The following is a 27,032-nucleotide window of genomic DNA, read 5'->3' as shown; positions in this document are numbered from 1 at the left end:
TTAGACCTAATTGGGACTAATCAAGAGCCTCTTTTGGGCGGAGATGCCAATTCGGTACGTGACATCACGCAGGAGCGCGGTGACATCACTGTCGCAGGATTGGGACTCCACACTCCCGCGAGCAGCCGTTTAACGGAACTGCCCCCGACTGCCTCATTTCCGCTGTATATTTGCATATTCATGAAGCAGACGCCGGCGCGTCAGCGTGGACGCGGTGACATCAGCGAGCGCCCCTGCAGTCTACCCTCGAGCGTGCCTACGCACGTACGCAAGCACGCACGGTCAGAGAGGGCGGGGGAGGAGTAGGGAGGTTGGAGACGCCCCGCCCAGGCAGCAAGGTTGCGCGTGCACCGTGCGACCGCCAAGATGGTGGTGGGCGCGTTCCCTATGGCGAAGCTGCTATACCTGGGCATCCGACAGGTCAGCAAGCCGCTTGCCAACCGCATTAAGGCGGCTGCCCGCCGAAGCGAGTTCTTCAAGACCTATATCTGCCTTCCGCCGGCACAGCGTGAGTCTGACCCCGCGTCCCTCCAACCTTTCCAGTCTCCAACCCCTCTCCGGTGGTTGCTCTGGGAATGGACATCTGTCCCCGGCCAATCACAACTCGAACCGGCAAAGTCCTGTAGCCAATAGGGAGGGCCTCTGGAAGAGGGGCATACGGGTAACCCAATAGTACGGACGGACATTGGGCAGGGGGCAGGGCATGGTGTCACCGCGCGAGTTCTGAATACCAGCCTGTAGAGGAAGGAACTTGTAAAGAGTGACGCCTAAGCAAACCAATAACCCGGGTAACGAACAATTTAGGCGGGGCTTTTCAAGATGCAAGGAGCTAGGGGCGGGACGGAAGAGTAACCAAACTAGGTACTTTGCCAAACCATCCTTGGGTGATTTATCTCCCTGTACCCCACACAGTGCCTCAATTTCGCTGCTACCTTGGGAAGTGGAGGGCGTTTGTATGTTATTCGTCTAGAATTTCAGTATGCCTTGGTTTAACTCAAGGCATTAGACCTAGGTTGAGGTGAAGTAGTAATGGGTGAAGTCTGGAGTCTGAGGGCGTCACTTGGGATCTGACCAAAAGGACTATACACATCCGAGCGGATATTCATACACCTTCCATTAGACAGACTGTGAGGTTTCCGCTAAGCTCTAGGGATACACTCGTGAGCTGACAGCGTCAACCCGGAGCTGTACGGCTGGTGGGAGCCCAAGTTCAGAGGACCTGGCCGCCACCGTGCATGGGGTAAGGAAGCTGGAGGGGAGCCGCCCTAGCTGGATCTGAAGTCCACAGTACATGCAAGAAATATAAGCTATGTAATAAAGATGATCCATGTGCTGTAGGCCTATGGGAGCATGAACTTCCTATAACTTGTTGGGAAAGGGCGCTGCCATTCATCTACCCATGACTTATTTTAGCTTACGTATTTTGGGCCAGGCCTCGTGTGGACAGTGCTTGTTAGCAGCAGAGACCAAGCCAGTCCCAGGCTGTGTTTTGTTTTCTTTTGTTTTTGTACCAGGGATCAAACTCACGACTTTGCACTTACCAGGCAAGCGCTTGAGTCGCTGAGCTAAAGTCCCAGTTCAGGTAATGCTCTTAAAGGGCTCACAGTCCACTGGACACAGACCCATTCCCCAAAGTGACACCCTAGATGGGCTGAGTTGGGATAGGGGAGCCCACCAGACTCCCGACCTGGCATGAAGTGCAGTACTGGCAAAGGAGACTTCCGCACTGGGCCCTGAAGGGTAAGGAGAATCTCCTCAAACCTCACAGTGACAGGGACAGTGCTCAGGCAGAGGGATGAGCATGTGTAAACTTCAGGTAGTTAAAGAGAGACTTTTTTTTTAAAAATCCCTATAAGCTTGAAAATTCTTGCTCTTTTTACTTGGTGAGGGCTCTGCCAGGCTGCAGATCTTTCAGTGGGAGAAGTGTTGGGTTTCATAGTGACCAAAGGGTTTTTGTGTCAGCTGTGTCATTTACTTTCACAGCCAGTTCTTTTTTGAGAACTGGACTCACTATGTAGTCCAGTGGCCTTTGAACTCACCATGTGGTCCAGACTGGCCTCAAATTTTGCAGTAATCCTCCTGCCTCAGCCTCTTGAGTGCTGGGATTATACCATCACACCTGGCTGTTCCATCTTTGTCAATGGAGATTTGGATCCCTTTGTTAAAATATTAACCAGAAAAAGAATTCTTCCTTTTCCTCTCAGTAGTAAGGGCAGCAGTTGTCTCTGGTAGGTGGAACCAGCAGGATTGCCCATGGGTTGGGTGTAATGGGGCAGTTGGACAAAAGCTCCAGAGCTCCATTTTAAATGGGTCAAGTTGGAGGGGATACTAGATACTGGAGTGCCCTGGCCAATTATATTTACATCTTTATTATGTCATTATTGTCTTACTCTGTTACTGTCTTTTGCTGCTGTCTCCAGCCAGTGTAGTCATGGGCTTGGAATTTCCAAGAGTGAAGTAGCCGCTGTGTGTTCTCCCAGATCACCTCTCCCCCACTGAGTGGTATACTCAGGAGCTGCTGTGGCTCAGGAGCAGGGCAGGCCCTCCTGTCTCCTCCTGGGACCAGCTAGGTGAGCTGAGCTCAGGGCAGGAAATACAAGAAGGACAAGTCCCTGATAATGCACCAAGCTTGGGGAGACAAAAACGACTTCTTAATTTTTATTTTTTGCCATGCTGGGGGTAGAAGCCAGGGTCTCATGCATGCTAGGCAAGCACTCATTACTGAGCTATACCCCCAGGCCGACCAAAGACCTTTTATTTTATTTTATTTGGTCTTTTTGAGACAGGGTCTCATTATGCAGTTCAGGCTGGCCTTGAGCTCACTTTGTAGCCCCAACTGGTCTTGAACTCAAAATAATCGTCCTGCCTCAGTCTCTTGAGTGCTGGCATTACAGGCATGTGCTATCATGCTTGACAACAAAGACCTTTTAAAAAAAGAATTCCTGACAAAGGTAAAGGGGCTGGTGATGTCAAGTAACTGGGGCTGTTCTTGTGAAGTACATTTCTGATGCTGCCAGGGAAGCTGTGGAGTGTTTCTGGACAGTGAGAGAGTTCTGGTTCATCTCTGCTTGCTCCTTTGGAGTATAATGGTCATTTTTCTAATTTACCACATATGATAGACAGAATAGTGGTCCCCCAAAGGTGCCCACAATCTGTACTGTACTTCATTACTGATTGAGATTATTGAGGCTGGGTAACTTTATAAAGGAGAGAGGCTTATTTAGATCACAGTTCAGAGACAAAGTTTGCCTAGGCTTGGTTCCGGTGATGGCCTCAAACTGGTAGGTCCCAGGGCATCACATAGCAGAGGTGTCTGTTCATGTATCTGGTCTGTGTGTCTCTGCTTTATAAGGTCACCAGGATTCAGTCACAAGAGCTCCACCCTAAAGACATTATCTAGCTGGGTATGGTGGTGAACATTTGTAACCCCAGTACCCTGGGTGGCTAAAGCAGAAGGATCCCGAGTTTGAGCCCAGCCTGGGTGATTTAGTGACTTAGTGAGACCCTGCCTCAAAATAAAAAACAAAGGAGCCTGGCTGGTAGTGTGAGGTCAGCCTGAGCTACATAGTGAGTTCAAGGCCAGCCTAAAGTACGCAATGAGATCCTGTTTCAAAAAACAAAAAGGCCTGGGAATATAGTGCAGTGAAAAGGCTCTGTGTTCACTCCAGTGACACACACACACACACACACACACACACACATTCCCCTTGGGAAAGGGGTGCAGGAGGTGCCCATGACTTCTAGGTCTTGCTAGAAACGCTGCCCTGTGAGGCACACAGCCTCCACTTAGGCTGAAGGACAGAGTCTTCAGAGAATTTGTGGCACCCACTGCTCCTGGTGTGGGCTTGGAGCCTGAATTATATTTGCACAGAGCAGGCTGAGAAGGAACTGCGCGTCTGTTCCCCAAGAGTGACCTCTGTGCTCAAGTCTTGGCCATCCCTTCTGCCAGCCTGCATGCACACGATTGAGGGTCAGCGGAGCTGGAGCGCGCTAGGTCACTGCCAATCGGAATTCACCACATGTGGACCTAAAGGTTGATATTCAAGCCTTTAGGTTAAAAGGCATCATAAAACACAAGGAAAATAAACAACTGGCGGGGCTGGGGATTTAGCTCAGCGGCATAAGCGCCTGCCTTGCAAGCAGGCAGTTGTGAGTTCGATCCCTGGTACCGATAAAAATGAAAAAGACAAACAAACAAACAAACAAACAAAAAACAACTGCCAGGAAGTTTAAAAAGAGCCAAAAATAACTTCTAGAGATGACAGAATAGTTGGGTTCTGAGGTCAATAGAAAGACTAGGGCTGGACATAGCCACCTGGTAGAGCCGCATGCTCAGTACAAAAGGCCTGAGGTCCATCCCCAGCTCCAGAACGTAGAAAAGCTAAAATCCTGACGAAACACAGCTGCGAAGGGGGTGGTGCACCACGAGGTGAATGAGGGAAGAAGTGGCCTATGTAGTGCTCCCCACGGGCCCTGACTCAGGCAACTTGGGAGAGAGCTGGAGGGGTGTGTGTGTGTTTCTTTTTTCTTTGGATTCTTTTGAGACAGGGTCTCACGATGTAGTTCAGATGGGTTTTGAACTCACTACATAGTTTAGGCTGGCCTAGAACCCTCCATGATCCTCCTGCCTCAGCCTCCTGAGTGCTGGGATTATAGCCATGTACTACCACACACCCGGTGAAGTATTTATTTTTAACAGTCTTCAGAATGGATTCTCACATGTGCCGGCGTCTGAAATTCACTTCCCCAGACTATTTATAATCTCCTGAGTGTCACGTCAGTTCTGTTATATCACAGCCATGCTGCTTCTGGTGACCTCCAAACATTTTGAGCATTCTCTCCTTTATATTTATGTTGTTATATGCATATGTAACTTTTGTGTTTGGAAACAGGGTCTTACTACATAGTGCAGGCCAGCCTTGAACTCACCGTGATTTTCCTGCCTCAGCCTCCTGAGTGCTGGGATTACAGGTGTGCAGCACCACACCCAGTCACGTGACTATTTACCAGTCATTTAAAGTGCTAACGTGTGTGGCTATGTTCTGAGCATTTAAAACACACAAAGCCGGGCATGGCGACAGATGCCTGTATGCATTCTGAGAGGCTTAGGAGGACTGCAAATTCAAATTGGGGAATTTAATGATCTAGTGAGATCCTGTCTCAAAAATAAGTTTTAAAACTTTATTTATTCATGTCCCTCACATGTTTTTGCTCACACACAAAGTTTTTTTTTTTTTTTTTTCCCTTTTTATCGGTACCGGGGATCAAATTCACGAATGCCTGCTTCCAAGGCAGGAGTTTATGCCGCTGAGCTAAACCTCCAGCCCCTCACAAAGTATTTTTTTCTAGTCAGGCATGGTGCGGCACACATGTAATTCCAAGACTGGGGAGATTGAGGCAGGAAGGTCGAGATTTCGAGGTCAGCCTGGACTACATAGCCCCTATTTGGGAGGTGGGGGAATAGACATTGTCAAATGAATTTGGAAATGCTTGGTGCGATTATGGCAGTCACAGTTGACGAAGACCTAAGGCAGGAAAAGTGGAAGTGTGTCTCCCAATTTCCGCTTCTGCTTCCATTTAGAAGCTCTGGTTGGAATTTTCTTAGGTGCACTCTGAAATCTAAAGGCAGTAGAATTTCAGCCGCGTTCGTGTAAGGGCTGGTTGATTCACAGCCTGGAGAGGTCCGAAAAGCCACTTGCCTGGGCTATACGCGATACCCCAAGTGGACAGTAGAGGGCGCCCGTGTCGGCCCTCACAGCCCGGCCCTTGCTGCAAATGAGCCGCCCGCAGGGAGGTGCCAGAGGCCTTCTGTAGAGTTTGACCCCGCTTGTCAGTGTGCGTTGTAGTTAAATGGAAGCCCAGCCAGTAAATCTTAACTCTCAAGTCAGACCTCCCGTTGGCTTTACAGTGAGCCCCAAGGAAGGCATGTCTGTGATGGAGTCGGTGGGTTAGTGGTGTCACCTGGGAACCTGGGAACTCTGTCTTTGCTGTTTTGGTCCACGGAGCTCTCATAGTCTCCAAAGTGCTGCTGGAACTCTAAGCACAGTGCTTTTCCCTTCCCAGAGGGCAGGTGAGAAACTCCTATTCCTGGTGCTGAGTCCGGGGTCTGCTTGGCGGGAGGCGGGGGTGGGTGGAATTGCCCCGTGGGCAGAGGCTGGCCAAAGTGCTAAGGGACTCCAGGGCTTCACGCGTACAGTTTGTTCCCACCCACCGCACCCCATGAGCAGGTTGCCATCCAGATGGGTTAGGCTGGTAAGAAAGCCCCCAGAGGACACACGGTGGTCTGTGACAGAGCCAGGATCCCAGCCTGGCCCTTTTGCAGCCTTAACCTTGGTGCTCTAGGGCTACCCTCTGCCCCAGTTTTGCAAGTCCCCATGCTGGGTCCCCCACAAAAGGGCTTTGGGTCAGGTACACCCCTGGAATGAGTTCTGCATACCAAGACTTACATTCTCTGTTTTGCAAAGGAGGGAATGGAGATGTCAAGTTGTTTCAGATCTTGCCATGGCCACAGAGTAACTAAATGGAACAGCCATGACTAACCCTATTTTGGGTTCTCAGGAACTGTGCAGATAACAAATATTCACCTATCATCATACGAAAAAATACTCAGTATCATTATGAATTGCAGAACACCCCAAGAACTTAGTTAGCATCCCTGCTAGCGAATTCCTCTTTCCAGGTCTGGGCCAAAAGTAGAGGTGGAATTAATCTCTAAGTTGTGGCTATGCTTCCCCTTTTTAGGAGCCCTGCTAATCCACTCACTTGACAAAGCTGCTGTTCTGTGTTGTTTGAGCCAGAGTTTCGCTATGCAGTGCAAGCTGGCCATAGACTTGCTTATGTAGCCCAAGCTGATCTCAAGCTCACAGCGACGCTCCTCCCCCAGCCTCCCAAGTGTTGGGATTACAGGCGTGTGCCATCACACCTGGGGATAAATCTGCGTTTGGTGCCCAGCGAGCCAGGAACTGATCTGGGAGGCACGACTAATTCGGTGGTCAGCTAAACAGAAAACACTCCCTATGAAGTCCACATTTGAGAACGTTTCTTGCTTGCACATCAGCCATCCAGGGCACAGCAGTTTCTGCCTGATTCCCAGGCTTGTTCTCTGTGGCTGGCCCGCCACCACACCCCCACGCCTCCACCAATCACTGTGGCCCAGGGAATGCAGTGCTCTAGTTGGCTAGGCAGGCTGAGGGGTGGAGTTAGCGCCTTCTGAACCACACTCTGGAGGTGAAACTCCCCCAGACGCTTTCCCGGCAGAGCCAGGGTCCTCTCTGGGCCCTGCTGTCCTCTGTGTCGCCGATGTCCTGGAGTAGACAAAGGAAAGGAGGGTTTGGGCTAGCTGTGCTGAGGAAGGCTCCCTCCCTTCTGTGACGGGAGCAGTTCTGCTCTGACGCGCCTCTGTTCACACTCTCAAGGCGGAACACAGCTGGGAAGGGAAATCAGAGCCACCCTGGCTGGGAGCTCTGTTTACTCTGGGTAATTTATTAACTGATAATAACCGCTTTGATTTAATATGCTGCCCATTATCTGGACAAATGATCCCAGCCATGTCATTAGGGACTTTATGATTATCCTGGTTGTATGCGTAAGGAAGTAGCTCCCTGAGAGAGAGCAAGCTCCCGCTGCTTCCCAGCCACCTCCATGCTCAGCTCCTTTGCTCGTGGTTATTGTGTTAGATGTTTTGTGTGTATATTATTTATGGTACCTCAGGCATGCAAAGGACAAATGTAATGCGTACAATTACACTGTGTTCTCAGGGCAGCCTGTCACCCTGGCTTCTCCCCCTATTGTTTTACTGTTAAACTTATAGGAACTGTGTGTCTAACTTTTGTTCACATAGTGCTTTTGAAGTTGTTTCTTGTTTCTTTTCTTTTTTTTTTTTTTTTTTTTTTTTTTGTGGTGTTGGAGGTGGAACCCAGGGCCTTTGCACTGAGCACTGAGCTATATCCCCAGCCCTTTTTAAAATTTTGCAACAAGGTCTTGCTTGATCAGCTGCCCAAGCTGGGCTCAGATTTACAGTCTTTCTGCCTCAGCCTCCCAGAATGTGAGGATTAGAAGCCTTTATCCCACATCTGGCTTATTCATTTTATTCCTTTTTTTTTAACTTTTTATCAGTACCAGGGATTGAACTCAAGACTGCCTGCTTGCAAGGCAGGTGCTTATGCCGCTGAGCTAAATCCCCAGCCCCCTTTTAGTTTTTTAAAAATCATGTGAATAGGGCACATTTTGCTTAAACCCTCTCTCAAAGATGGAGATTTGGGTTGTTTCTAGATTTTTGTTGTTATTACAAATAAAGCTGCTTCTTAGGTCTTTATATAGATTTTTGATTTTGTTTTTTGTTTTGCTTTTAAAGACAGGATCTGCTGTGTAGTTGAGGCTGGTGTTCACCTCATGGTGATCCTTCTGCCTCAGCCTTCAAGTGCTGAGATTCCAGACATGCACCACCATGGCTGACCTTCCTCCTTTTTTTTTTTTTTTTTAACCTTCCTCCTTTTTACAGGTGCGTTTACATATAAAGTTCTAAGTACTATGTTAGGTGAATCCCATAAAATTTGGCATCGTTCTTCTTTGCCATCCAGTTCTGAACCCTGTGATTGCTTTTTGGATTTTTTGGCTTTTTGAGACAAGGTCTCATTATTTGGTTCAGGCTAGCTTTGAACTCACTTTGTAGCCTAGACCAGCCTCAAACGCTTCTCAGCAATCCCCCTGACTCAGCCTCCTGAGTGTCGGGATTACAGGCATGTGCCACCTGTCCAGACACATCGTTGTATTGATTTCTAATTTAAGGTCAGTAATTGTGCACTGGTGGGAAGCCCAAGTGTTGTGGTATAAAAAAAGAATGTGATAAAAAGTGGTTTTCCATTTCTGACTAAGCATCTGCTTTCCTGTCTCCTTTCTTCTCTCTGTTTATTAGAAATACTTAGTGAATGTCGGCCCTTCACTAGCCACTGCAAATATAGCTGCTGAACAAGACACCTGTTGCCCTCTTGGAGTTAAGATTGTTCTGCTAAGAGACAGAGCATAAGCAAGAAAGTCACACGTGATTTACTAGGTGATAATGAGGACCAAGGAAACACAAAGCCAGAGGGTGCAGGACAGTGGGAGGAGGCACATGCCGTGTGAGGCAGGATGCAAGGAACCATCTCTGCTGAGACATATGTTCCATTAGAGCCTGGAGGAAGGTGAAGGAGTGTGGGTCTGTGGAGGAGAGAGTTCCGGGCAGAATGCGCAAGGTGTGCAAGGGCCCTGAGGCCAGGGCCTGGCTGCTCACTCCAGGGGCTGGAGGAAGAGGCTCCGGTGCTAGCTCAGGGGATGCAGGAGGGGAGTAGGAGTCCCAGGGTTGGAGAGGGAGCTGCCAAAGGCCACCCCCAGCTACCTTCCTGGGGTGTCTTCTGCACAGCCTTCATGTTTGTGTGTGGCTACATTCAGTGCACATGAATGGAAGCGTGCTGCACCCTGTTCTTTACCCTAGCAGCCACCTTGAAAGCCCACCCATGTGCTCCCACATTCTTTTTCACAGCAGCTGGCACGTCAAGTGATGTGCCAGGCCCTGTGTGCTCATTTAGGTTATTCCTGCTTCTGCCAGCACAGTGACTGCTGCCACCTGTCTCCCAGTCCCATGGCACTTGGCAGGCAGCCTTCACGCTGCATGTGCTGGGCCCCATCACCTCCACCACTAACCGGTTTTAAGGGGACCCTTCCCAGACCTGTGCCTGCCTGAGCACTCTCTGGGCCCATCTTCTTTTTGCCCGCCCTCCCGGCCTCCTTTCCTCCCTCCTCTTCTTTCCCTTCCCCTTCCCCTTCCCCTTCCTCTTCCTCCTGCCTCAGCCTGGTGGTTGCCGGATTACAGGCATTCAACACACACCTGGCCCCATCTACCTTTTTAGTTTCCGGTGAAAGTGCGCCTCTGTGTGTGTGCATATGTGTACACACACTGTGCCGAGGACTGAACCCAGAGCCTTGCATGTTCCAGGCAACACTGTAGTACTGAACCGGCCCTTTCTGTGTTCTTATTTTGCATTCTTTCATTCATTGGTTCTGGGGATTGAACCCAGAGAGTACCAAGTTATATCCCTTGTACTTTTTGAAGCATGGATCTCACTGAGTTTCTGGGCTTGAATTTTCGATCCTCGGCCTCCCGGGATTACAGGCAGCTGGAAATGTACTCTTTTTTTTTTTTTTTTTTTTTTTTTTTGTCTGAATCCGGTGACACCCCTAGTCTTTTTAGATTTATCTATTTTGAGACAAGGTCTCAAAACTTGGACTTGGGGCCCGCCTGCCTGAGCCTCCCCATGTACTTCGGTCATGGGTGTGGGCCACTGTACCCGGCTTTACAATATACTTTGAAGTTAATTATGTATCAAATTGTGTCCCCTATGCTATTTCTATCAGTGGTGCACTCACAGTTATGGTAATAATAACTCTGTTTGAGAGAAAAATATTAACTAAGACCACAAAAATGAAATTTTTGCTTTTAATTTTGTCTCAGAGAAGTACAGTAGAACATTTGAGCATAAAAATGTGTTGTATTAGGAAATAATTTTTCAGAGGAAATAGAATGTAAGTTGAACTTCAGAGAGTGCAAGGAACCAAGCAAATATGCTTCAGAAAAAATGTGGGCTACCAGGGTATGGTGGCACATGGGTATAATACTAGCACTTGGGAGCCTGAGGCAGGAGGATCACTGTGAGTTTGAGGCTAGCCTGGGCTACAAAGTGAGCTCGGGGCCAGCCTGAACTGCATAGTGAGACCCTGTCTCAAAAAACAAAAAACAGGGGCCAGGGATTTAGTTCAGTGACATAAGTGCCTGTCTGGCAAGCATGAAGTCATGAGTTCAATCCCTGGTAACCAACCCCCCTCCCCCCCAAAAAAACAGAAAAACAAAGATTTGGGCTGGAAAAGAGGCAGGATCTTCCATCATGCTCCCGAGGCAGGAGAGAGCTCTGGGAACCCCTGGGATGTCCTTGGCTCTGATCTTCCCAACCTTCTCATCCTGCGCTGGCCCCAGCCATGGATGCTGACCACCTCTCAGCAAAGCAGAGCCCTTCCACTAACTCCAGCCAGGTCACTGGATTCAAGGTCAAGGTCAGATTGACTCCGGACCTCTGTGCCTTGGGCACAGCCCCAAGTCAGAGGAGCAGGCCCGTGTTCAAGATGGCACTCATCCCTGCAGGGTTCATGGAGCCCCTTGCTCGCCCTCCTCGGTCTCTGGTCAGGTCAGGGCGTTGTCCTCGCTATAGGTAGTTCTGACCACTGGCCCAGCTCTGTCTCTCGTATTCTTGGTGCATCTCAGAGTAAATTAGCCAGAAAGCTATTATTGAACACAGCCAGTTTGACTGCAAGGCCACTCTCGGAGAGGCTAGCAGAACCAGCTTTGCCCAGGCCTTGGGGAGCTATGTTACAAACTGATACAGGGGACTATGCACCTTGGCGTTGTGCTGGAGAACCATCAGCCTAATGTCATGTAGAGGCCAAGAACCTGTGACACTCATGGAGTTGGTGATAGCAATTTTAGCTTAGCTGGCCAGCTGCTGTTGGGGCTAGTTGCACCCACTTGCACCTTGCACATCCCAGGTGACAGATGTCATTGGTCACCCCTCACTCCCATCCCATGGCAGGGTGGCTCTGGAAGATCTTTCAGAGCTTTGTCCCCAGGCAGGAGAGTAAGGCCAGCTGTGTGACTGTCACATGCACACTCAGAATGATCACTTGCAGTGCTCCCGGCCATACTGGTCAGAGTATCTCTGCCTCAGACCTGTGGCCAAGGCCAGAAGCCCAGGAAAGAGGTCTGCACTCCAGAGGGCACGAGAGGGCAGGAGGCAGAGGGAGAGGTTCCTGTGTCACGTTGGGGCAAACTAAGCAAGCCAGGGCCATGAGCACAGCCAGTCTCTTGCTAACACGAGGCAGGTCCCCTGTCACAAGACATGCCTTCCTCAGCTGCTGGGCCATCACCCACCACAACAGCACCACCCGTGTGGGGCCCTCCTCTGGCAAATTCTCTTACCCAGAGAGGGAGTCCAAGGTGAAACATGAGGTGGGTGTACCCAGCGCCACACCCTGGAAAGCTGTCCCAGGAGGCCTCTTCCTGAGTGCTCCTGTGTCCCCTGGAGGCTGGGAGATGCCTGCTGGGCTGGGGCCTGCAGCCAATTCTTGTGTCATCATGCTCTGACTTGGTGTCATTCTTGGGGAGCACCAGGACCTCCTTGTTTCTGAGTGAACAGGGCCTCTGGGCTCCTCAGTGGAAAGGGCAGCTCAGGCCACAGCAGCACCATGTGTTGTCCGTAGGGCACGGGATTGTGCTGCCACGATGTCTCTGAACCTCGGGGTCCAGCACCTGCACATGGCCTGGAGAGTGGGAAAAGCTCAGGGGCCCAGCAGGCCCGGAGGTGGGCTGCCTCAGGACCTGCCTCTGGCACCTCTGTCTTGTTCAGCTTTGATCTGCCTGCTGGGGGCTGCCGTCCGTCTCCAAGATACCCAGTTAACACCCATTCCTGTGGAAGCATGGCTGGTGACCCTTCTTTTAGCACACCACACATTGGTTGACTCCTGTCCTCTGGGGTCCAGTGATCTCCCTGTTCAGGAGTTCAGGGGACTCACCAAAGTAGGATCCTGTAGAAAAATCATGTCCTAGGTCTTTGTCGACATTGGAGGGCCAGGGCCAAAATATTAGCTGTCCTTTTAGTCTAGTTACCTTTTAACTCTGGTTTCTAAACCTGTCATTGAATGTCCAAGAGATCAGTTAAGTCAGTACTGCAATGGGAGTAATACTTACGATCTTACACAGATCATATATGATCTTACATAGATACCAAGCACGTGGAAATATACAGTGTGACCAAGAAACTGTTATTTTCTTACCAATCATGGTTTTCTTAGGAATTGAATCCCTGTAGAATGCTAAGAGATAAAAATTGTAAAGCTTTCCCAGTTCTCGAGAGATTGAGGCAGGAGGATTGCTTTTGAGCTTAAGGCCAGCCTGAACTGCATAGTGAAACTCTTGCTTCAGAAAGATAAAAAAGGGGCTGAGGATATAGCTCAGTGGCACAATTGCCTGCCTGGCAAGCATAAAGTCGTGGGTTTGATCCCCAATACCAAACATAAAGAAAAAGAAAAACACAAAGACCAAAAAACCGTCAAAAAAAAACATTGTAAAGCTTGGCTAAGAAAACTTGAGATCAAGGGCAGTGTAACAGTTTAGCATAACAATCATGATGACATCATTAAATTAAATGACATAAGGAAACTTTTACCTAAATTTGTCATCCCTCAAGAGAGTAACATCTAAGAAGAATGCGCCTTGCCTGACATTGCCTGGACTGCACAATGTTGGAGCATTAATCATAGCAATGCTGGTGGCCAGCGGTGGTGGTGCATGCTTGTAATTCCAGCCCTCTGCAGACTGAGATGGGGGGGTCACTGCAAATCTGAGGCCAGACTGGGATACATAGTGAGTTCAAAGTCAGCCTGAACCGCATGCCAAGACCCTGGCTGAAAAAACAAACAAAAAACCCCACTCGATATATATATATATATATATATATTGCAAGTAAAAAGAGTACAGGTAGAACTGAATACTGTACGATTATGACAAAAGAAAGCCCACCTCTGCCCCTTTCCCACTTCCTTCCTGGGCCCCACAGGTAAGCACTTAAATTCTTTGAGCCCTTTTGTGATAGATTTTCCTCTTCCTGTTCCTTGTTGGCTCCCTGATGTTGGAAGAGAGCCGTTCGGTGCCTTCAATCCCCTCCCAGAGTCATGCGTTTCCCTCTCTGTGCTTCCGTCCCCGCTGCTCTCTCCTGTGGCTGCTGTGTAGTGACAGCTGTCACCCTGCTCATAGCAGAGGGCATCAATGAGGCCTTCAGTCCCTCTGTGTGGACAGTGTCTGAGATGGAGTCCCCAGCTCGCCCCCAGACGAACTGTTAAGTTCCTTTCACGAGGTTGGGTTTTTTGTTGTTGGAGACAGTATCTTCGGGCCAGCCTTCAGCTTACTGTGTAGCGCAGACTGGACTGCTGTCTGCAGTCCTCTGGCCTCAGCCTCCTGGGCACTGGGATTACAGGTGTACACCACCACGCCCAGCCACAGGTCCCTGATTTGTCACAAAACACATTTCAAGACATTAAGCAGAATCAAAGATTCCACCCTGGGAAGGGCAGGCGGTGGTGTCAGGCTGTGGTATCTCTGTGTCCTGGGGTGGAGGTCTCGGGAGCTTGTGGCTGAGCAGCCTTGGAGGAAGGTACAGCGAGTTTGTGTACAGGACCATGTGAGTCCAAAGCCTGTCCTTGAGCCCAGCATTGTCTGCATAGTGCCACTCAGTCCCTTCAGCAGCACTGTCCTGCGGGGGCCAGGCGCTGCCAACACAGGAGGAGGAGGTGGGGAGAAGAGCAGTCCTGTCCTCAGGGACGTGGGGCCCGACCTGGACTCTGGCCCATGCGGCTGCTCGCCTGGGGCACAGGCAGGAAGAGAGAGCAGCACCGGCTGTGGTAGGAGGTCAGCAGGGCGGCTCAGCCGCAGTGACCTGCCTGGGCCCTTGGGCAGCTTCTGCCTCGCAGCACATTCACACAGACCATGCAAGGTGACCACAGGCTCTGTGGACTGCACCGTGGCAGGGCCCTGTCACCTGCACTGGTGTGGTTTCCTGTGGTCAGTCACTGGCACTTTTCTGACTCATCCCACGCACAGCAGGTGGAGAACGTCACTAAGGGCACCAGATAGCCGAGTGTCTTAGCCCAATAACACGGCAGGGTGACGACAAGGACCAGGGTGGGTGAAGGGGAGCTGCGCGGTTCCTCCTGGCCAGGATGCCAGCCAAGGGCACGTCCAGCACAGGAATAGAACGGGTGCAGCGCTCTGTGTCCGGGGGCGAGGAAGGAAGACTGCCTGGGAGGGGGACAGCAAGCCTCATTTAGAGTGGAGCTGGGGGCCATGCTGGGCTGCGCTGCGAGGAAATAGGAAATAGCCGTGAATCCGGGTGCAGTGACGCAGAGGAGCCAAGAGGCGGCGCCAGAGAACTGTAGGCAGATGAGGGCAACAGCGAGGGCCAGGGAGCGGCTATTTTGTACTTTAAGAACTTTGTTTTGTTTTTGTGAACAGGGTCTTGAATAGTAGCCCAGCCTGGCCTTGAATTTGCTACACAGTGTAGGCTGGGCCCAAACTCACAGCAATCTTTCTGCCTCAGCCTCCTGAGTGCTAGGATTATAGGCGTGCACTATCATGCTTGGTTTGTATTTTAATCTTTTAGCTGATTCTTCTGGGTGTGGAGGACACTTGCAGGGGGTGGGGCTGGAGTGGGGACCTTTTGTATTCTTCAAGCGAAGATCCAATGAGCTTCATCAGTGTGCCTGATCTTGTGCTGTTCAGTGCTGGGGACACAGCGGTGACAATGACAGTTGGACCCTGCAATCTTGGGTCTCACAGGGGAGGGGAGGCTGCAAACAGGTCAGGGTGACCAGTGTTCCTGCTGCAGGGAATATACAGGTCCCATTCCTCTTTCAGGGGCTCAGCAATGGTATATTGGTCAGAACCAGAATAAAATCATTGCCAAGACAGTGGAAGGGGTTGTCAGAAAGCCGTGTAGGAGGCAGGATGGACCGGTGTTGTCGAGAGACTGTGGGGGCAAGGAAAGGCCAGGGTGAGACCTGGGTCTGGCCTGGGGACAGGTTGGGCCCAGCCAGAGGAGCAAGTTGGGGCAGAGCTAGATTCAGATTTGGCCCGCAGTGTGAGGTATCTGAGAGCTATCTGGGTTACCTTTTTTTTTTATTCTTTTTATCGGTACCGGGGATTGAACTCATGACCGCCTGCTTGCAAGGCAGGTGCTTATGCTGCTGAACTAAATCCCCAGCCCGCCTTTGTTTGTTTTTATATCCCTTTAACAAGCCACAGCCAAGAGTGGTGATATGCACCTGTAATCCCACCATTTAGGCGGCTGAGGCAGGAGGATCTTGATAGGATTATTTCCAAAAGATGAAAAATATTTCCAAAAGATGAGAAGTATAAAACAAAAAGCGGCCTTTATTCTGAGAACACAGAGAGAGATGACTGGCACCCCCCACCGCTGGTGTCCGGAGATCTCTCCGGCGGACACATGGCGGGGGTATGTAAGTAGCCTCGGTTTGGGGTGGAACCTAAGGAGGGCATTAGGGATGCATGGGTAGCCCATTGGTCCTAGGTTTGGCACCATAGGTAAATTCCCAGGGGTGGGGAGGATGGAGTCACAGGTAAATTCCTAGGGGCGGGGGAGACAGGAAATTCCTGGTTCTGGTTGAGGCTTTCCTGGCCACAGAGTCCTGTCTGGGACAAAACCCTTTCATATCCCATCTTATGATTATTATTATGAAAAGGGGCAAAGATTTCCCTCTTGAACTACTTCCTGCTGGCAGAGGGCGCTGTACTGGGGTTTAGGGGAGTCAATGGGATGAAGGTTGATGCCCAGGTAGACGCTGGTGCCAGGTGTTTTAGCCAGGACAACTTCACTGGTGAATGCACGTATGTTAGACTGGAAAAACAAAGAGACAAGATGTTATGAGGAGACATGGCACTGTCATATTTAAGGACCCAGGTGAGGTAGAGGGAAAGGTGCCTTTTATTTAGACATGTTTCACGGTCAGGCAGAATTCTGAAAATTAAATGTGGGGTTAGGAGAAGTGAAGTTATGAGAGGTGATTACTCCCCCATCTGAAAGCATAAAAGTTAAGAGGTAGGTCAGTAAGGCTTTTCTCTGGTATGCATGACGTTGGAGTCTGTAGGCAATACTATTAAAGAGTCCTGCTGTAAAAATGATCATTAATAGAACGTAAGAAATTAGGAACCAAAGTGTATAACAAAACATGACTTAGCCTGTTAACTGTGACTGTGAGACAGAGACGGGTGGGCGACAGAAGATGAGACGACCACTCAGAATGATCAGATTTAGGGCTGGAAGGGCACCTCTTAGCCTGAGTGATGTGAAGCCAGGATGGGAGTCCAGCAACTCTGACTGCTGTAGGGGTAGCCAAGTAGACCAGATGGGGCCCACTCCACCTTGGTTGTAGTCCTGTGGATTTGCTGCAACAGAACTTTAGCAAGTATATCAGCAGTTTCCCTGGTTGTGAGAAAGACTTTTATGTATCCTGAAAAAGTATAAACAAAGTGAGAAGACAAAATGTATGTGTCAGTCTTGACCTGAGTTGTCTGACAAATTGGTGAATAAGAAAGGAAGGGGGTGGTCTTATATCACTGAGGAGAGGTCCACCACCCACAACAGGTGGAAGCTGTTGAGGCCTCAGTGTGTCTAAATTAGCCTGTATATTTAGGACTGGGACCTGTATGAAATAGGCCCTGTTTGTAAAAGGCATAGGTTGACCATCAATACCCTGTTATAGAGATTGAGGACTTAATATAGCAGCCTGAAAACTCAGGAAGACCTATGTATATATGGCCTCTATGTCCACAAATATAGAGAATTGTCTTACCTGAGACTTAGTCGACTTGGACTCTGAGATGGACACCTTAAAGGGGGCTGTTGTTGCCCTGGACCCCCTCAGTCTTCAGCAGCAATTTTTGTTGGCAATGAATCTGGCAGTGTTGACATTTCCTGTGAGGGCTAGAAATTAGGATGGCTTACCCACACTCTGGTGGCTAGGACAGTCCAACAGCCCTGGAGTAAGGTCTCAAAGAATGCCAGGATGGGGCATTTTCTTGCCCAATGTCTTCTGCTGCATTTGAGCGTGGTCCATGGGGGGCCAGGCAGCTCCACCTTGTGCAGGTTTACCTGCCTCAGAACTCCAAGTGTCAAAAGTGTTAAAAAATATGAAAAACCATATTAAGATCTCTCTAAGGTTTGAAGGTCAAGTTTTGCCTTTTTGTTTGGGATTTGGACTACAGTAGAATTAAGTAAGTATGCAGGAGTTTAATATTGGCATTTTAGATTAGAGAGCAGCCTTTATCTGGATGGCATACCATTTTTTTTCAGGGTGCCATGTGGCAGGCCATTGTTTTACTGAAATTACATGCTTGACAAAAAAGGCTTTAGTCTGCCCTCTCTCTTTTGGAGTATAATCTCATTTCAATGGAAACATTTAGCAGTAAAGGTTTATCAATCTTATGAATACTTTTACCAAAACTGATCTAATATTTTTAAATTCTGAACACATTTATTTGTTTTTAAACCTAAACAGGAGATTGGTGACAACAGAGTATAATGTAGGCAATAAGCCGCAGGCAATAAGCTCAACATATAATAGTAGTGGTGGTCTACAGCAAAAGGAATTGATAAATGTATTTTAATTTTAGTCGTTAAAACAGGAGATTAGTGAAGGCCTTGATTGATAAACAAGGCTGGTAAAATTATCAGGTGGCAAATAACCTTGATTAAATGGTTTGAAAATTGTAATAAAAAATAGCATCTTTTGAGCGGAGCCGAACTATAAAAAAATCATGCCTGAGCAGAGCCGCTGAGCTGCTGTTTTGCAGCTGCCGGCAGAGCATGCCCAGGGTGAGGGTGGGGCGAGTATCGGGACATAGCATGCAGGGGCGGGCTGGGACTGCCCCCGGAATGCAGGGTGGGGGAGGGGCTGGGAGGGCGCATGGGGGAGGGGCTGGGAGGCGGCCCGATGCACTGCGTGAAGCTGGAACTGCTCACAGGGCGCGAGGATTAGAAAGCCAATTTAGGAACACAGCTGGGTTTTTATTAGCCTCCTGGACCTGTTTTAAAAGTTTGTTATAGTTAGTATGCTTGTCCTGCTCTGGCACAGCTATAGGCCCAGGGTCATTATCAACAGTGTTTACCTTATGTCTGTGATCAGCTTTTTCTTTTCTTTTGTCTTTTTCATTTTTATGGGTACCAGGGATCGAACTCACGAGCACCTGCTTACAAGGCAGGTGCTTATGCCCCTGAGCTAAATCCCCAGCCGATCAGCTTTTTCTTGAGCTGCTTGCCACAGCTGATTTTGCTCTTGTGAGCTGAGAGTGGTATTTAGAATCACATAAAATGTAAATCATAACAATTAGTAATAAATTCAAATTGCCTGATATAATTCTGTGGGTTAACAGAGAAGCTACCTAATTTATGGGTAATCTGAGATAGATCAGAAAGGGAAAAAGGCACATGGATGTTAACAAGTCCCTCGGGGCTAGTTTGTTCCCAAAGTGGTAGCAGAGCCTGAGGAGAAGATTCCGGAGCAGAGGGCCATTGGGCAGCCATCTGTCTGGTTGGTGCATGTGAGCAATCATCTGTAGAGCGGCTACAGAGCTGCTGCTGGTCACCCTGGGAAACACAGGCAGATGGCGTCTCACTGTGTGCCTTGCAGCAAGAGGATTGCTGTGGGCAGCACAATGAAGCATCATGTGCACTGCAACAGGGCGGCTGTTGCAGTTCAAAAGAGGAGCCACAAGGGAGCGCCCGTTGACAGTGAGGTCCCTGGGAACATGGCGGTGCCCGAACACATGGCAGAGAGTTTTCACAAGCTGGAACAGTCACGTGGCCTACTGGAAGGATATAGTGACTGAGACCTAGTTTGGTGGGTGGGCGGTGAGAATGCTGTAGGAGATAGAGAATTCTCAGGAGAATAAGAAGTCGGAGACTGTGAGGAAGTGCTAACAGAGGGATTAGAGCCACTGGGAGAATTATGGGTCCCGGGAGACAGAGGGGAAGACGATCCCACAGCAGGAGATAACGGTGAGGAACCATTTTGGGGATAGGGAGGCGGTGGCCAGGAAAACACCAGAGGGCAGGACGGAAAAGTTTGCGGCGCGGTAGAGTTAGCTAAAAGTGTCTGAGCGGGAGCACAAGACTTAATGAGAGACAGACGTGTTCTCAGAATAAGAAAGGCCTGAATATAAGGGAGTTCTAATAACTTGTCACCGGCCTGACAGAAATCATACAAATTTCTGAGAATGCAGGGGTCAAATGTTCCTTCTTTGGGCCAACGATTGCTGATAAGTGGGTAGGTTGGCCAGACCTCCTGGCAGTAAAAAGTTAATTGTTTAGTTTTTATAGTACTTTTAATTTTTAGAGTACATAAATTGGAAATTAGGCATTGTAAAGGCAGCTTTTGGGAGTTAGAAAATACGTTTCCCATGACTGACTCAGACAAGAAATAAGCCAGTGGTCCAGAACAAGCCAACACTCGTTTGTGGCACCACACGGTGGCTAAGGTTCCAAAAACTTGTATATTCCAGTCGTCACTGAGAGATTTACGAGTGGAGTTCACGTGGGGTCAGTAACAGTTTTGCCCGTGAAAGCTCGAGGCTTTAAGGGAAGTGAGGGCCTTTCAGTGTGGGTGGTCCAAAAATCTCTGCTTTGGGCTATCCAAACCCACAGAACGTGAGAGATTTTAGAGTGTGGACACAGGTTTTCCCAGAAAGAACCCTGCCCTGGGCTGTCCTAAGGATGTGAAAATGCCACAGACCCACTCGAATGGGGAGAACAGTCGACTGGGCTGCCCAGTGCCAAGAGTTCCCTGGAGAGTGCTCACCTGAAATCAATCTGGCCGATGGTGAGTGCAGACAGCTGGCCACAAGGACGTCTCGGGAGAGGAAAAAGCATGGAATTAATCCAGGATGTGATCTGGTTTGTGAATTGGCTGGGGAATCCACTGGGTGTGTCCCAGGAGTCAATCGCCTGCCGATCTGAGTCACGGCACCAAATGATAGGATTATTTCCAAAAGGTGAAAAATATTTCCAAAAGGTGAGAAGTATAAAACAAAAAGCGGCCTTTATTCTGAGAACACAGAGAGAGTTGACCGGCACCCCCCACCGCTGGTGTCCGGAGATCTCTCCGGCGGACACATGGCGGGGGTATGTAAGTAGCCTCGGTTTGGGGTGGAACCTAAGGAGGGCATTAGGGATGCACGGGTAGCCCATTGGTCCTAGGTTTGGCGCCATAGGTAAATTCCCAGGGGTGGGGAGGATGGAGTCACAGGTAAATTCCTAGGGGCGGGGGAGATAGGAGCTTCCTGGTTCTGGTTGAGGCTTTCCTGGCTACAGAGTCCTGTCTGGGCCAAAACCCTTTCAGATCTCAGTTTGGAGGCCAGCCAACAAGTTGCAAACTAGCCTGGACTGTATACTGAGACGTTGGCTCAAAAAATAAGCAAGCACTACACACTGGGAAATTTATAATGAACAGAAATTTACTTGGCTCACAATGTGGGAGGCCAGTATGTCTAAGAGCCTGGCTGGAGCATCCAGCCAGGGCCTCTGTGCCAGGTCATCCTTTGGTAGGATGCATGACACTAGAGAGTCTAGGGGTAGAGGCTAGACTGACCAGCAGCAGCTGCAGTGACTTCACCCCCTTACAAGGCAGGGTCCCCATGAGCTGATTGCCACCTCAAGCTGAACCACGCTCAGCTCTGTGGCGTTGGGGACTGTATTTCCACACATGCACTTTGAGGGCCATCTGGGAACACAACACAGGTCATCCTGAGGGAGTCAGCCCTCAGGCTTAACCTGTCCTAACCCCTTCACACACTTTATCCGAACCCCAGTCAGACCCCTGACCAGAGGGGCGGGGCGGACACTGGCAGCGCCACTCTGAAAGCCTTTGCATACGCGGTGAGGCCCTGTGCCCCAGCATCCCCACATGCCCTCTCGCATGGCTGGGAGCCCACGCTGGGTCTGCAGAGACATGCACCTGCGTGGGACACTCCCTCACCATGCTGCACGCAGAAGCAGCTTGGCCTCCTTTACCACGCTGGGTTTTCGTGACCGGAAGTGGTGTCAGTTCCAGGCCCAGCTGCCGGCTACCACCAGGTCAGTACAGGAAGGAGGCAGATGTGACCTCCCTGCTCAGTAGAAGCAGCTCAGGGTGGGCTGTTGTCACCCAGGCAATGGGCAGCCAAGCCCCAGGTGAATGCTGGGCTGGCTTGAGGCTAAAACCTCAGTGTGAGAGGTGTCCCCACTGCCTGGAACGCCAAGGCCCTACAACACCAGGCCCTAAGCAACCATCAGCTAAATCAGTGACTGCTGCAGTTGATGGTGACCAGCAGAGTCATGCTCCTGGGGGGCTGTCAATCACTGCCATCACTCAGTCCCTGAGAGGACCCTGGAACCATGCCCACCTTCTGTGTAGGACATTTTCAGTGCAAAGTTCTTATAAGTTTAAATGTTATAAAGGAAACAGTCATGGTTATAAATAGTGGCCTTTATGCGCTGCTTTGGCCTTCCTTTGAACAAATCAGGTGCAATCCACAAACTGCAGAGATTTGATACCCACCAATGTCCAACTTACAAAATGAAATAAAAAAGAGCAAGTTCAAATTGGTTATGGTGGTGCTCACCTGTAATTCCAGCACTCTGGAAGCTGAGACAGGAGGATTGCTTCAAGTTTGAGGCCAGCCTGGGCTGCATATCAAGACCAGGTCTCAAAAAACCCAAACTAAACCAAACCAAAATAAGAAAGAAAAGAAAAAAGAAAGAAAGAAAGAAAGAAAAAAGACCAAAGAACCAGCTTTTCTTTTATCATCGGAAATTTTACAGTTTTCTTTTGGGCTCGAGCTTTAGTATTTGTAGTCTCAGCAGACACCTATCTAATGAATCATATGTCAGCAACCAAACTGTACAGAAATTTACATTTTAATATCGTGTGGCTAAAAAAATTCTGAATGCTAAAGCATTTTCATCTGGATTGAGTTAATTTTAAAGTCATAAACTAGTACACAATCTAAAACATTCCTATGAAATACATTTTCATGAATAATTATCAAACATCAAAAGTAAAACTGAAAGCCAGGCATGCATCTGTAGTTCTGGGACTCAGGAGGCTGAGGAAAAGGACTGCTTCAGCCCAGGAATTGGAGACCAGCCATCTCCTTAAAAGAAAGGGGAAAAACCGTAAAATGCATTGGGACTGAGTCTCCAGAGCATTTGGCCTTCATTTCCTGTTCCCTTGGGCAAATGCGCATCACTGCTGGGGAAAAGCTGGGTCAGCATCAATTCCGCCTTGGTGCTAAGGGCTGAGGACCTTCCTCTAAAACACCCAGCTGGGCAAAGAATGGGACTTTGTTGCACTCAGCTCTCTCCCTCCTCTCCTGTGCCCAGGACTTGGAGAGCCCACAACTCAGCGCCACCTTCAGGGGTTGGAGTCACCTGACTTGCAAAAAGTATGATATAGCCGGGTGTGGTGGTGCACACCTGTAATCCCAGCACTAGGGAGGCTGAGGCAGGAGGATCCTCACTTGGCAGCCACGCCCACATCCACTGTGCCTTTTTTGGGAGTCTGCAGGTCCACAGTCCGCCACTGCTCCAACTCTGCATTTGGGAAGATAAGCAAAGACTGGGTGTTGGTCCCTCTCCTGGGAAGTGGGTGGTGTGACAGTGAGGGGAGTGGAGTGCCAGGGGAGGGGGACAGCCTGGCACGGTGACTTAAAAGAGGGTGGCATGTTGCTACTGAGCTTCTGCATTTCTTCCTGTGCTGGGAGCTCTGAGAGCTCCTCGAGCCCTGCAGTCGGAGGACCTCCCTCTGAGCAGGGTCTCTCTCTCTCTCTGGCGCTTTGAGAAAGCGCCCTGGAAAGCGGTGGTCACTCACACCTGTAATCCTCACTCTGGAGACACTAACGCAGGAGCTTCTCAAGTTCGAGTTCGAGGCCAGCCTGCACTACATAGTAAGACCCTGCTGCACATTAAATAAAGCTCTGGAATCACCTCAGGCGGCCGAGTGACAACACCTTCGCAGGGTGAGGCCGGCTCAGATCTTGCTGAAGTGAAGTTCAGCACACCGCAGGGGGTCCCCATGGCTCCAGCAGGGGGGCGGGACTGGCTGGGGCTTCCGAGCACGCCTGACCCCTCTCTTCCCCGCAGTGTACCACTGGGTGGAGATGCGGACCAAGATGCGCATCATGGGCTTCCGGGGCACGGTCATCAAGCCTCTCAACGAGGAGGCGGCCGCTGAGCTGGGCGCGGAGCTGCTGGGCGAAGCCACCATCTTCATCGTGGGCGGAGGCTGCCTGGTGCTGGAGTACTGGCGCCACCAGTCGCAGCAGCGTTACAAAGAGGAGGAGCAGCGCGCCGCCTGGAACGCGCTGCAGGACGAGGTGGGCCAGCTGGCGCTGGCACTGGAGACGCTGCAGGCGCAGGTGCAGAGGGCGTCACCGCAGGGCGCCCTGGAGGAGCTGCGTGCAGAGCTGCAGGAAGTGCGCGCCCAGCTCTGCACCCCTGACCAACCACCGGCGCACCAGGCAGCATCCTCCTCCAAGAAGTAGGCGGTGCAGAGGCCTGGACTTGGATGTGGCACCATGCGCCCCCCACTTGGCCTCCTCCCTGACCTCACTGGCCCGGAGGAACCAAGATCTGGATGGGACTTGGCATTCAGTCACTTACAAGCAGGACCAGGGTACCTTCCTCTGGGACAAGTCGAGCAGGGGATGTGCCTGATAGCCCCCACCAACACGTGACTCCTCTGCACCCCCACAGCACTCACCTGCTACCCAAATCCCAAGACCTGCAAGGCCACGGCCAGCAGGACTGCCCTATTGTCCCCTCGTCATCTTGTTACCCTGCCTCTTCCCATGGCTCTGCCATCAGAATAATGTCCCCTCTGTCTGCTGGTTCTGTGGAATCCCTCTGTGGGTTCTTGGGTGGTGCCAGCTGGGCATCATCTCCCTGTTAGAGGGGAGAAGGGGGGATCCTGGCCTACATTGACTGCCCATATCGTGTTCTCATCCCCCTTTGCTTGGGATATTCCAGCAGGACCCCCTCATCCCTCATCCAGGGGCATAGTCCACTAGCTGGCTCTGCACGGTCTTCTGGTGTCCCGTGTCCCTCACTGTCTCCCATGGAGGGAGATTGATCCCTGCTGGGACTCATCCAACCCACCTTTCAGCCTTGGCCTGTCCCCTGACCTCAGAGGCCTTGTGCCACCCTCTTCCACCTTGCCCACCCTCTTACAGTGGCATCTCCTGGCTGATGGCCTGTGTGTTAGATCATCACCTGTCACCTTCTGGGCACATGCTTCCGTCGATGCACTCTGGCCCTGGACTGTCCCCTCCTGCAGCGGGACCCTCCTGTCTCTGGAGGCCCAGGTCTCCCCCGTGTTTCATTTCCACACACTGCCATGACCTTACTCCCAGTGTGGTGGCTTAGAAGAACAGGAGTTCTTGCAGCCTTGGAAATCAAAAATTTAAATCGAGGCATCAGCAGGGCCACACTCCCTTCCACTTCTGGTGATTCCTCACCTTCTTGGCTCTGGCCCCGTGTCCATGTGGCCTTCTCCTCTTCTGTCTCTCACCAACAAGCTGCCACAGGAGTTTAGGGCCTATGCTAAATCAGGGTACCCTTACCTCAAGATCCCTGATGACATCAGCAGGGAGCCTTTTGCCAGACAGGGCCACATTCACAGGTTCCAGGGGTCAGGGCGTGGACACACATTTTTTGGGTCCACCATTCACTCTGTCATACTTGTGCCACAGAACATGAGAGAGCCCCACCCAACCTCGTGGTCCCCAAGGCATTGGAAGTGGGCTACCTGCAGCCCTTTCAGAGCAGCCCCAGTTCTCGGCATCTGTGTGCAGGGCTTCATCCTTGGGCCCGTTTCCATGAGGCTGCAGGTGCAGGTGGCAGGCGGGACCTTCCTTCCTCCCCTAACTGCCTGGGGACTAAACACCACGACACAAGAGTCACCAAATAGAAAAATCGAGAAGCTGGACTTCCTAGGGGGCATCTTTACTTCTAGAAGATGGGGAGAGGCTGGTGTAGGGGGACCAAGCGGGGCCCACAGTGGGGTGTCCTTAAAATTAGGAGTGACTCAAGTGGGGGAAGGCAAGGGACAGGTACCACCACATGAAGGGGTGATGGATAGCCAGGGAGAGGCTCAGTACCTGGTTTCCATGGTTACTCCTGGAGAGACGGTCCACCCTGGCACTGACATTTCTCATGACTATGTAGCAGTGAGTTGTCATTGTCACCACAGGCCAGGGGTGCTGAGCTCTGGCTAGTGGTCCTGCACTGTTCTGAGGGCTTTGCATAATGGCCACAGCATAAGGTCTATGACACTGGTGAGGAAACTGAGGCAGAGAGGGGCAGTCACTGTCCCAGGTTACCCAGGTAGGGAAGAGGTAGGGTGGCAGCATTCTAAACCCCAGATCATGTGTCAGCGCAGTGGGGTGCTGCTGTCATCCCTGAAAGCAGATATGTGCTAATGGCAGGTGACCAGTCCTCCTGGGGTGGTGCTGGGGTGGCAGTGGGTGCGTGCAGAAGCCAGAGAGAGCTTCGAGGTTTGGCTTCCTGCTCGATAACTTTGTACATTTCATGATATGGCAAGAGGAGTAAAAATAAATCGATAGTAAATCTGGGTGTCTTCAAGTTTATGCATTCTTTACTCATATTTCAGAGGTCACTGAAGCTCAGAAGAAATGTCTCATGTGAGTCCGTCATTTGAGAAATTTCACTGAGTCATTTGCTGTGTAGATAGAGCCTGTTCTGTACCGGGCTGGGATCTCAGAGGTGACTGAGACAGCCCGGCCCCATCCTCCTGGGACTCACATCCCGTTGATGGGACAGGTGCACACAGACATTTCTCTGTCACTTCCTATGGTTAGGAAGAAGTGGGGTAAATGCGGATTTCTGATCTCCTGAGTGACCCAGGGTGTGAAGAGCAGGGTGCCGCTCACAAAACCCCAAAGGGCTTTGCCCTTCCTGTCTCCTGGCCAGCTTTGTCACCTGTATCCCTGCTGGGTGGCTCTGTGTCTGGAATCGACCTAGATTGGCTGAGGGCCACCCCAGTAGGAAATGGGCTTTGAATAACCTCCCACCTGACCCACTGGCCCATGGGAGTGGTCAGCAGCCACCATCAGAGGGTACAGATGATCGGCAAGAGTTCAGGGCCAGCCTGAACTGCATAGGGAGACCCTGTCTCAAAAAAAAAAAAAAAAAAAAAAAAAAAAAAGTGGAATCCCTTTTAAGTGGCTACGTAATAAAGTATGGGGTTTCCTGGGTAAGCGTTGCACATATGTGCCAGGAATTATGTGACACAGTATATAAGGACAGAGCTGTTTTCTATAGTACATAACATGACCTGTTATCACTTGTGTGTGTATCATTGGAAATAAAAATTACTAAATCCAA

The 27,032-nt window shown here is 50.3% G+C and overlaps 1 protein-coding gene across 1 annotated transcript; it reads left to right on the top strand.

Moving 5' to 3' along the window:
- Positions 1-271: 271 nt before the first annotated feature.
- LOC100735530 (optic atrophy 3 protein) lies at positions 272-27,032 on the top strand. Its single transcript, XM_003464583.5, has 2 exons — positions 272-508; positions 23,772-27,032. The coding sequence occupies exons 1-2, from the start codon at positions 367-369 to the stop codon at positions 24,170-24,172; spliced, it is 543 nt and encodes a 180-aa protein (XP_003464631.1). The 5' UTR covers positions 272-366; the 3' UTR covers positions 24,173-27,032.

The sequence above is a fragment of the Cavia porcellus genome, unplaced genomic scaffold, assembly GCF_034190915.1.
Source record: "Cavia porcellus strain 051 isolate PalLab524CR breed Dunkin Hartley unplaced genomic scaffold, mCavPor4.1 scaffold_7, whole genome shotgun sequence".
NCBI classification, from domain to species: domain Eukaryota; kingdom Metazoa; phylum Chordata; class Mammalia; order Rodentia; family Caviidae; genus Cavia; species Cavia porcellus.
The sequence above is the reverse complement of the archived record's forward strand: the minus strand, read 5'-3'. Positions and strand labels throughout refer to the sequence as shown.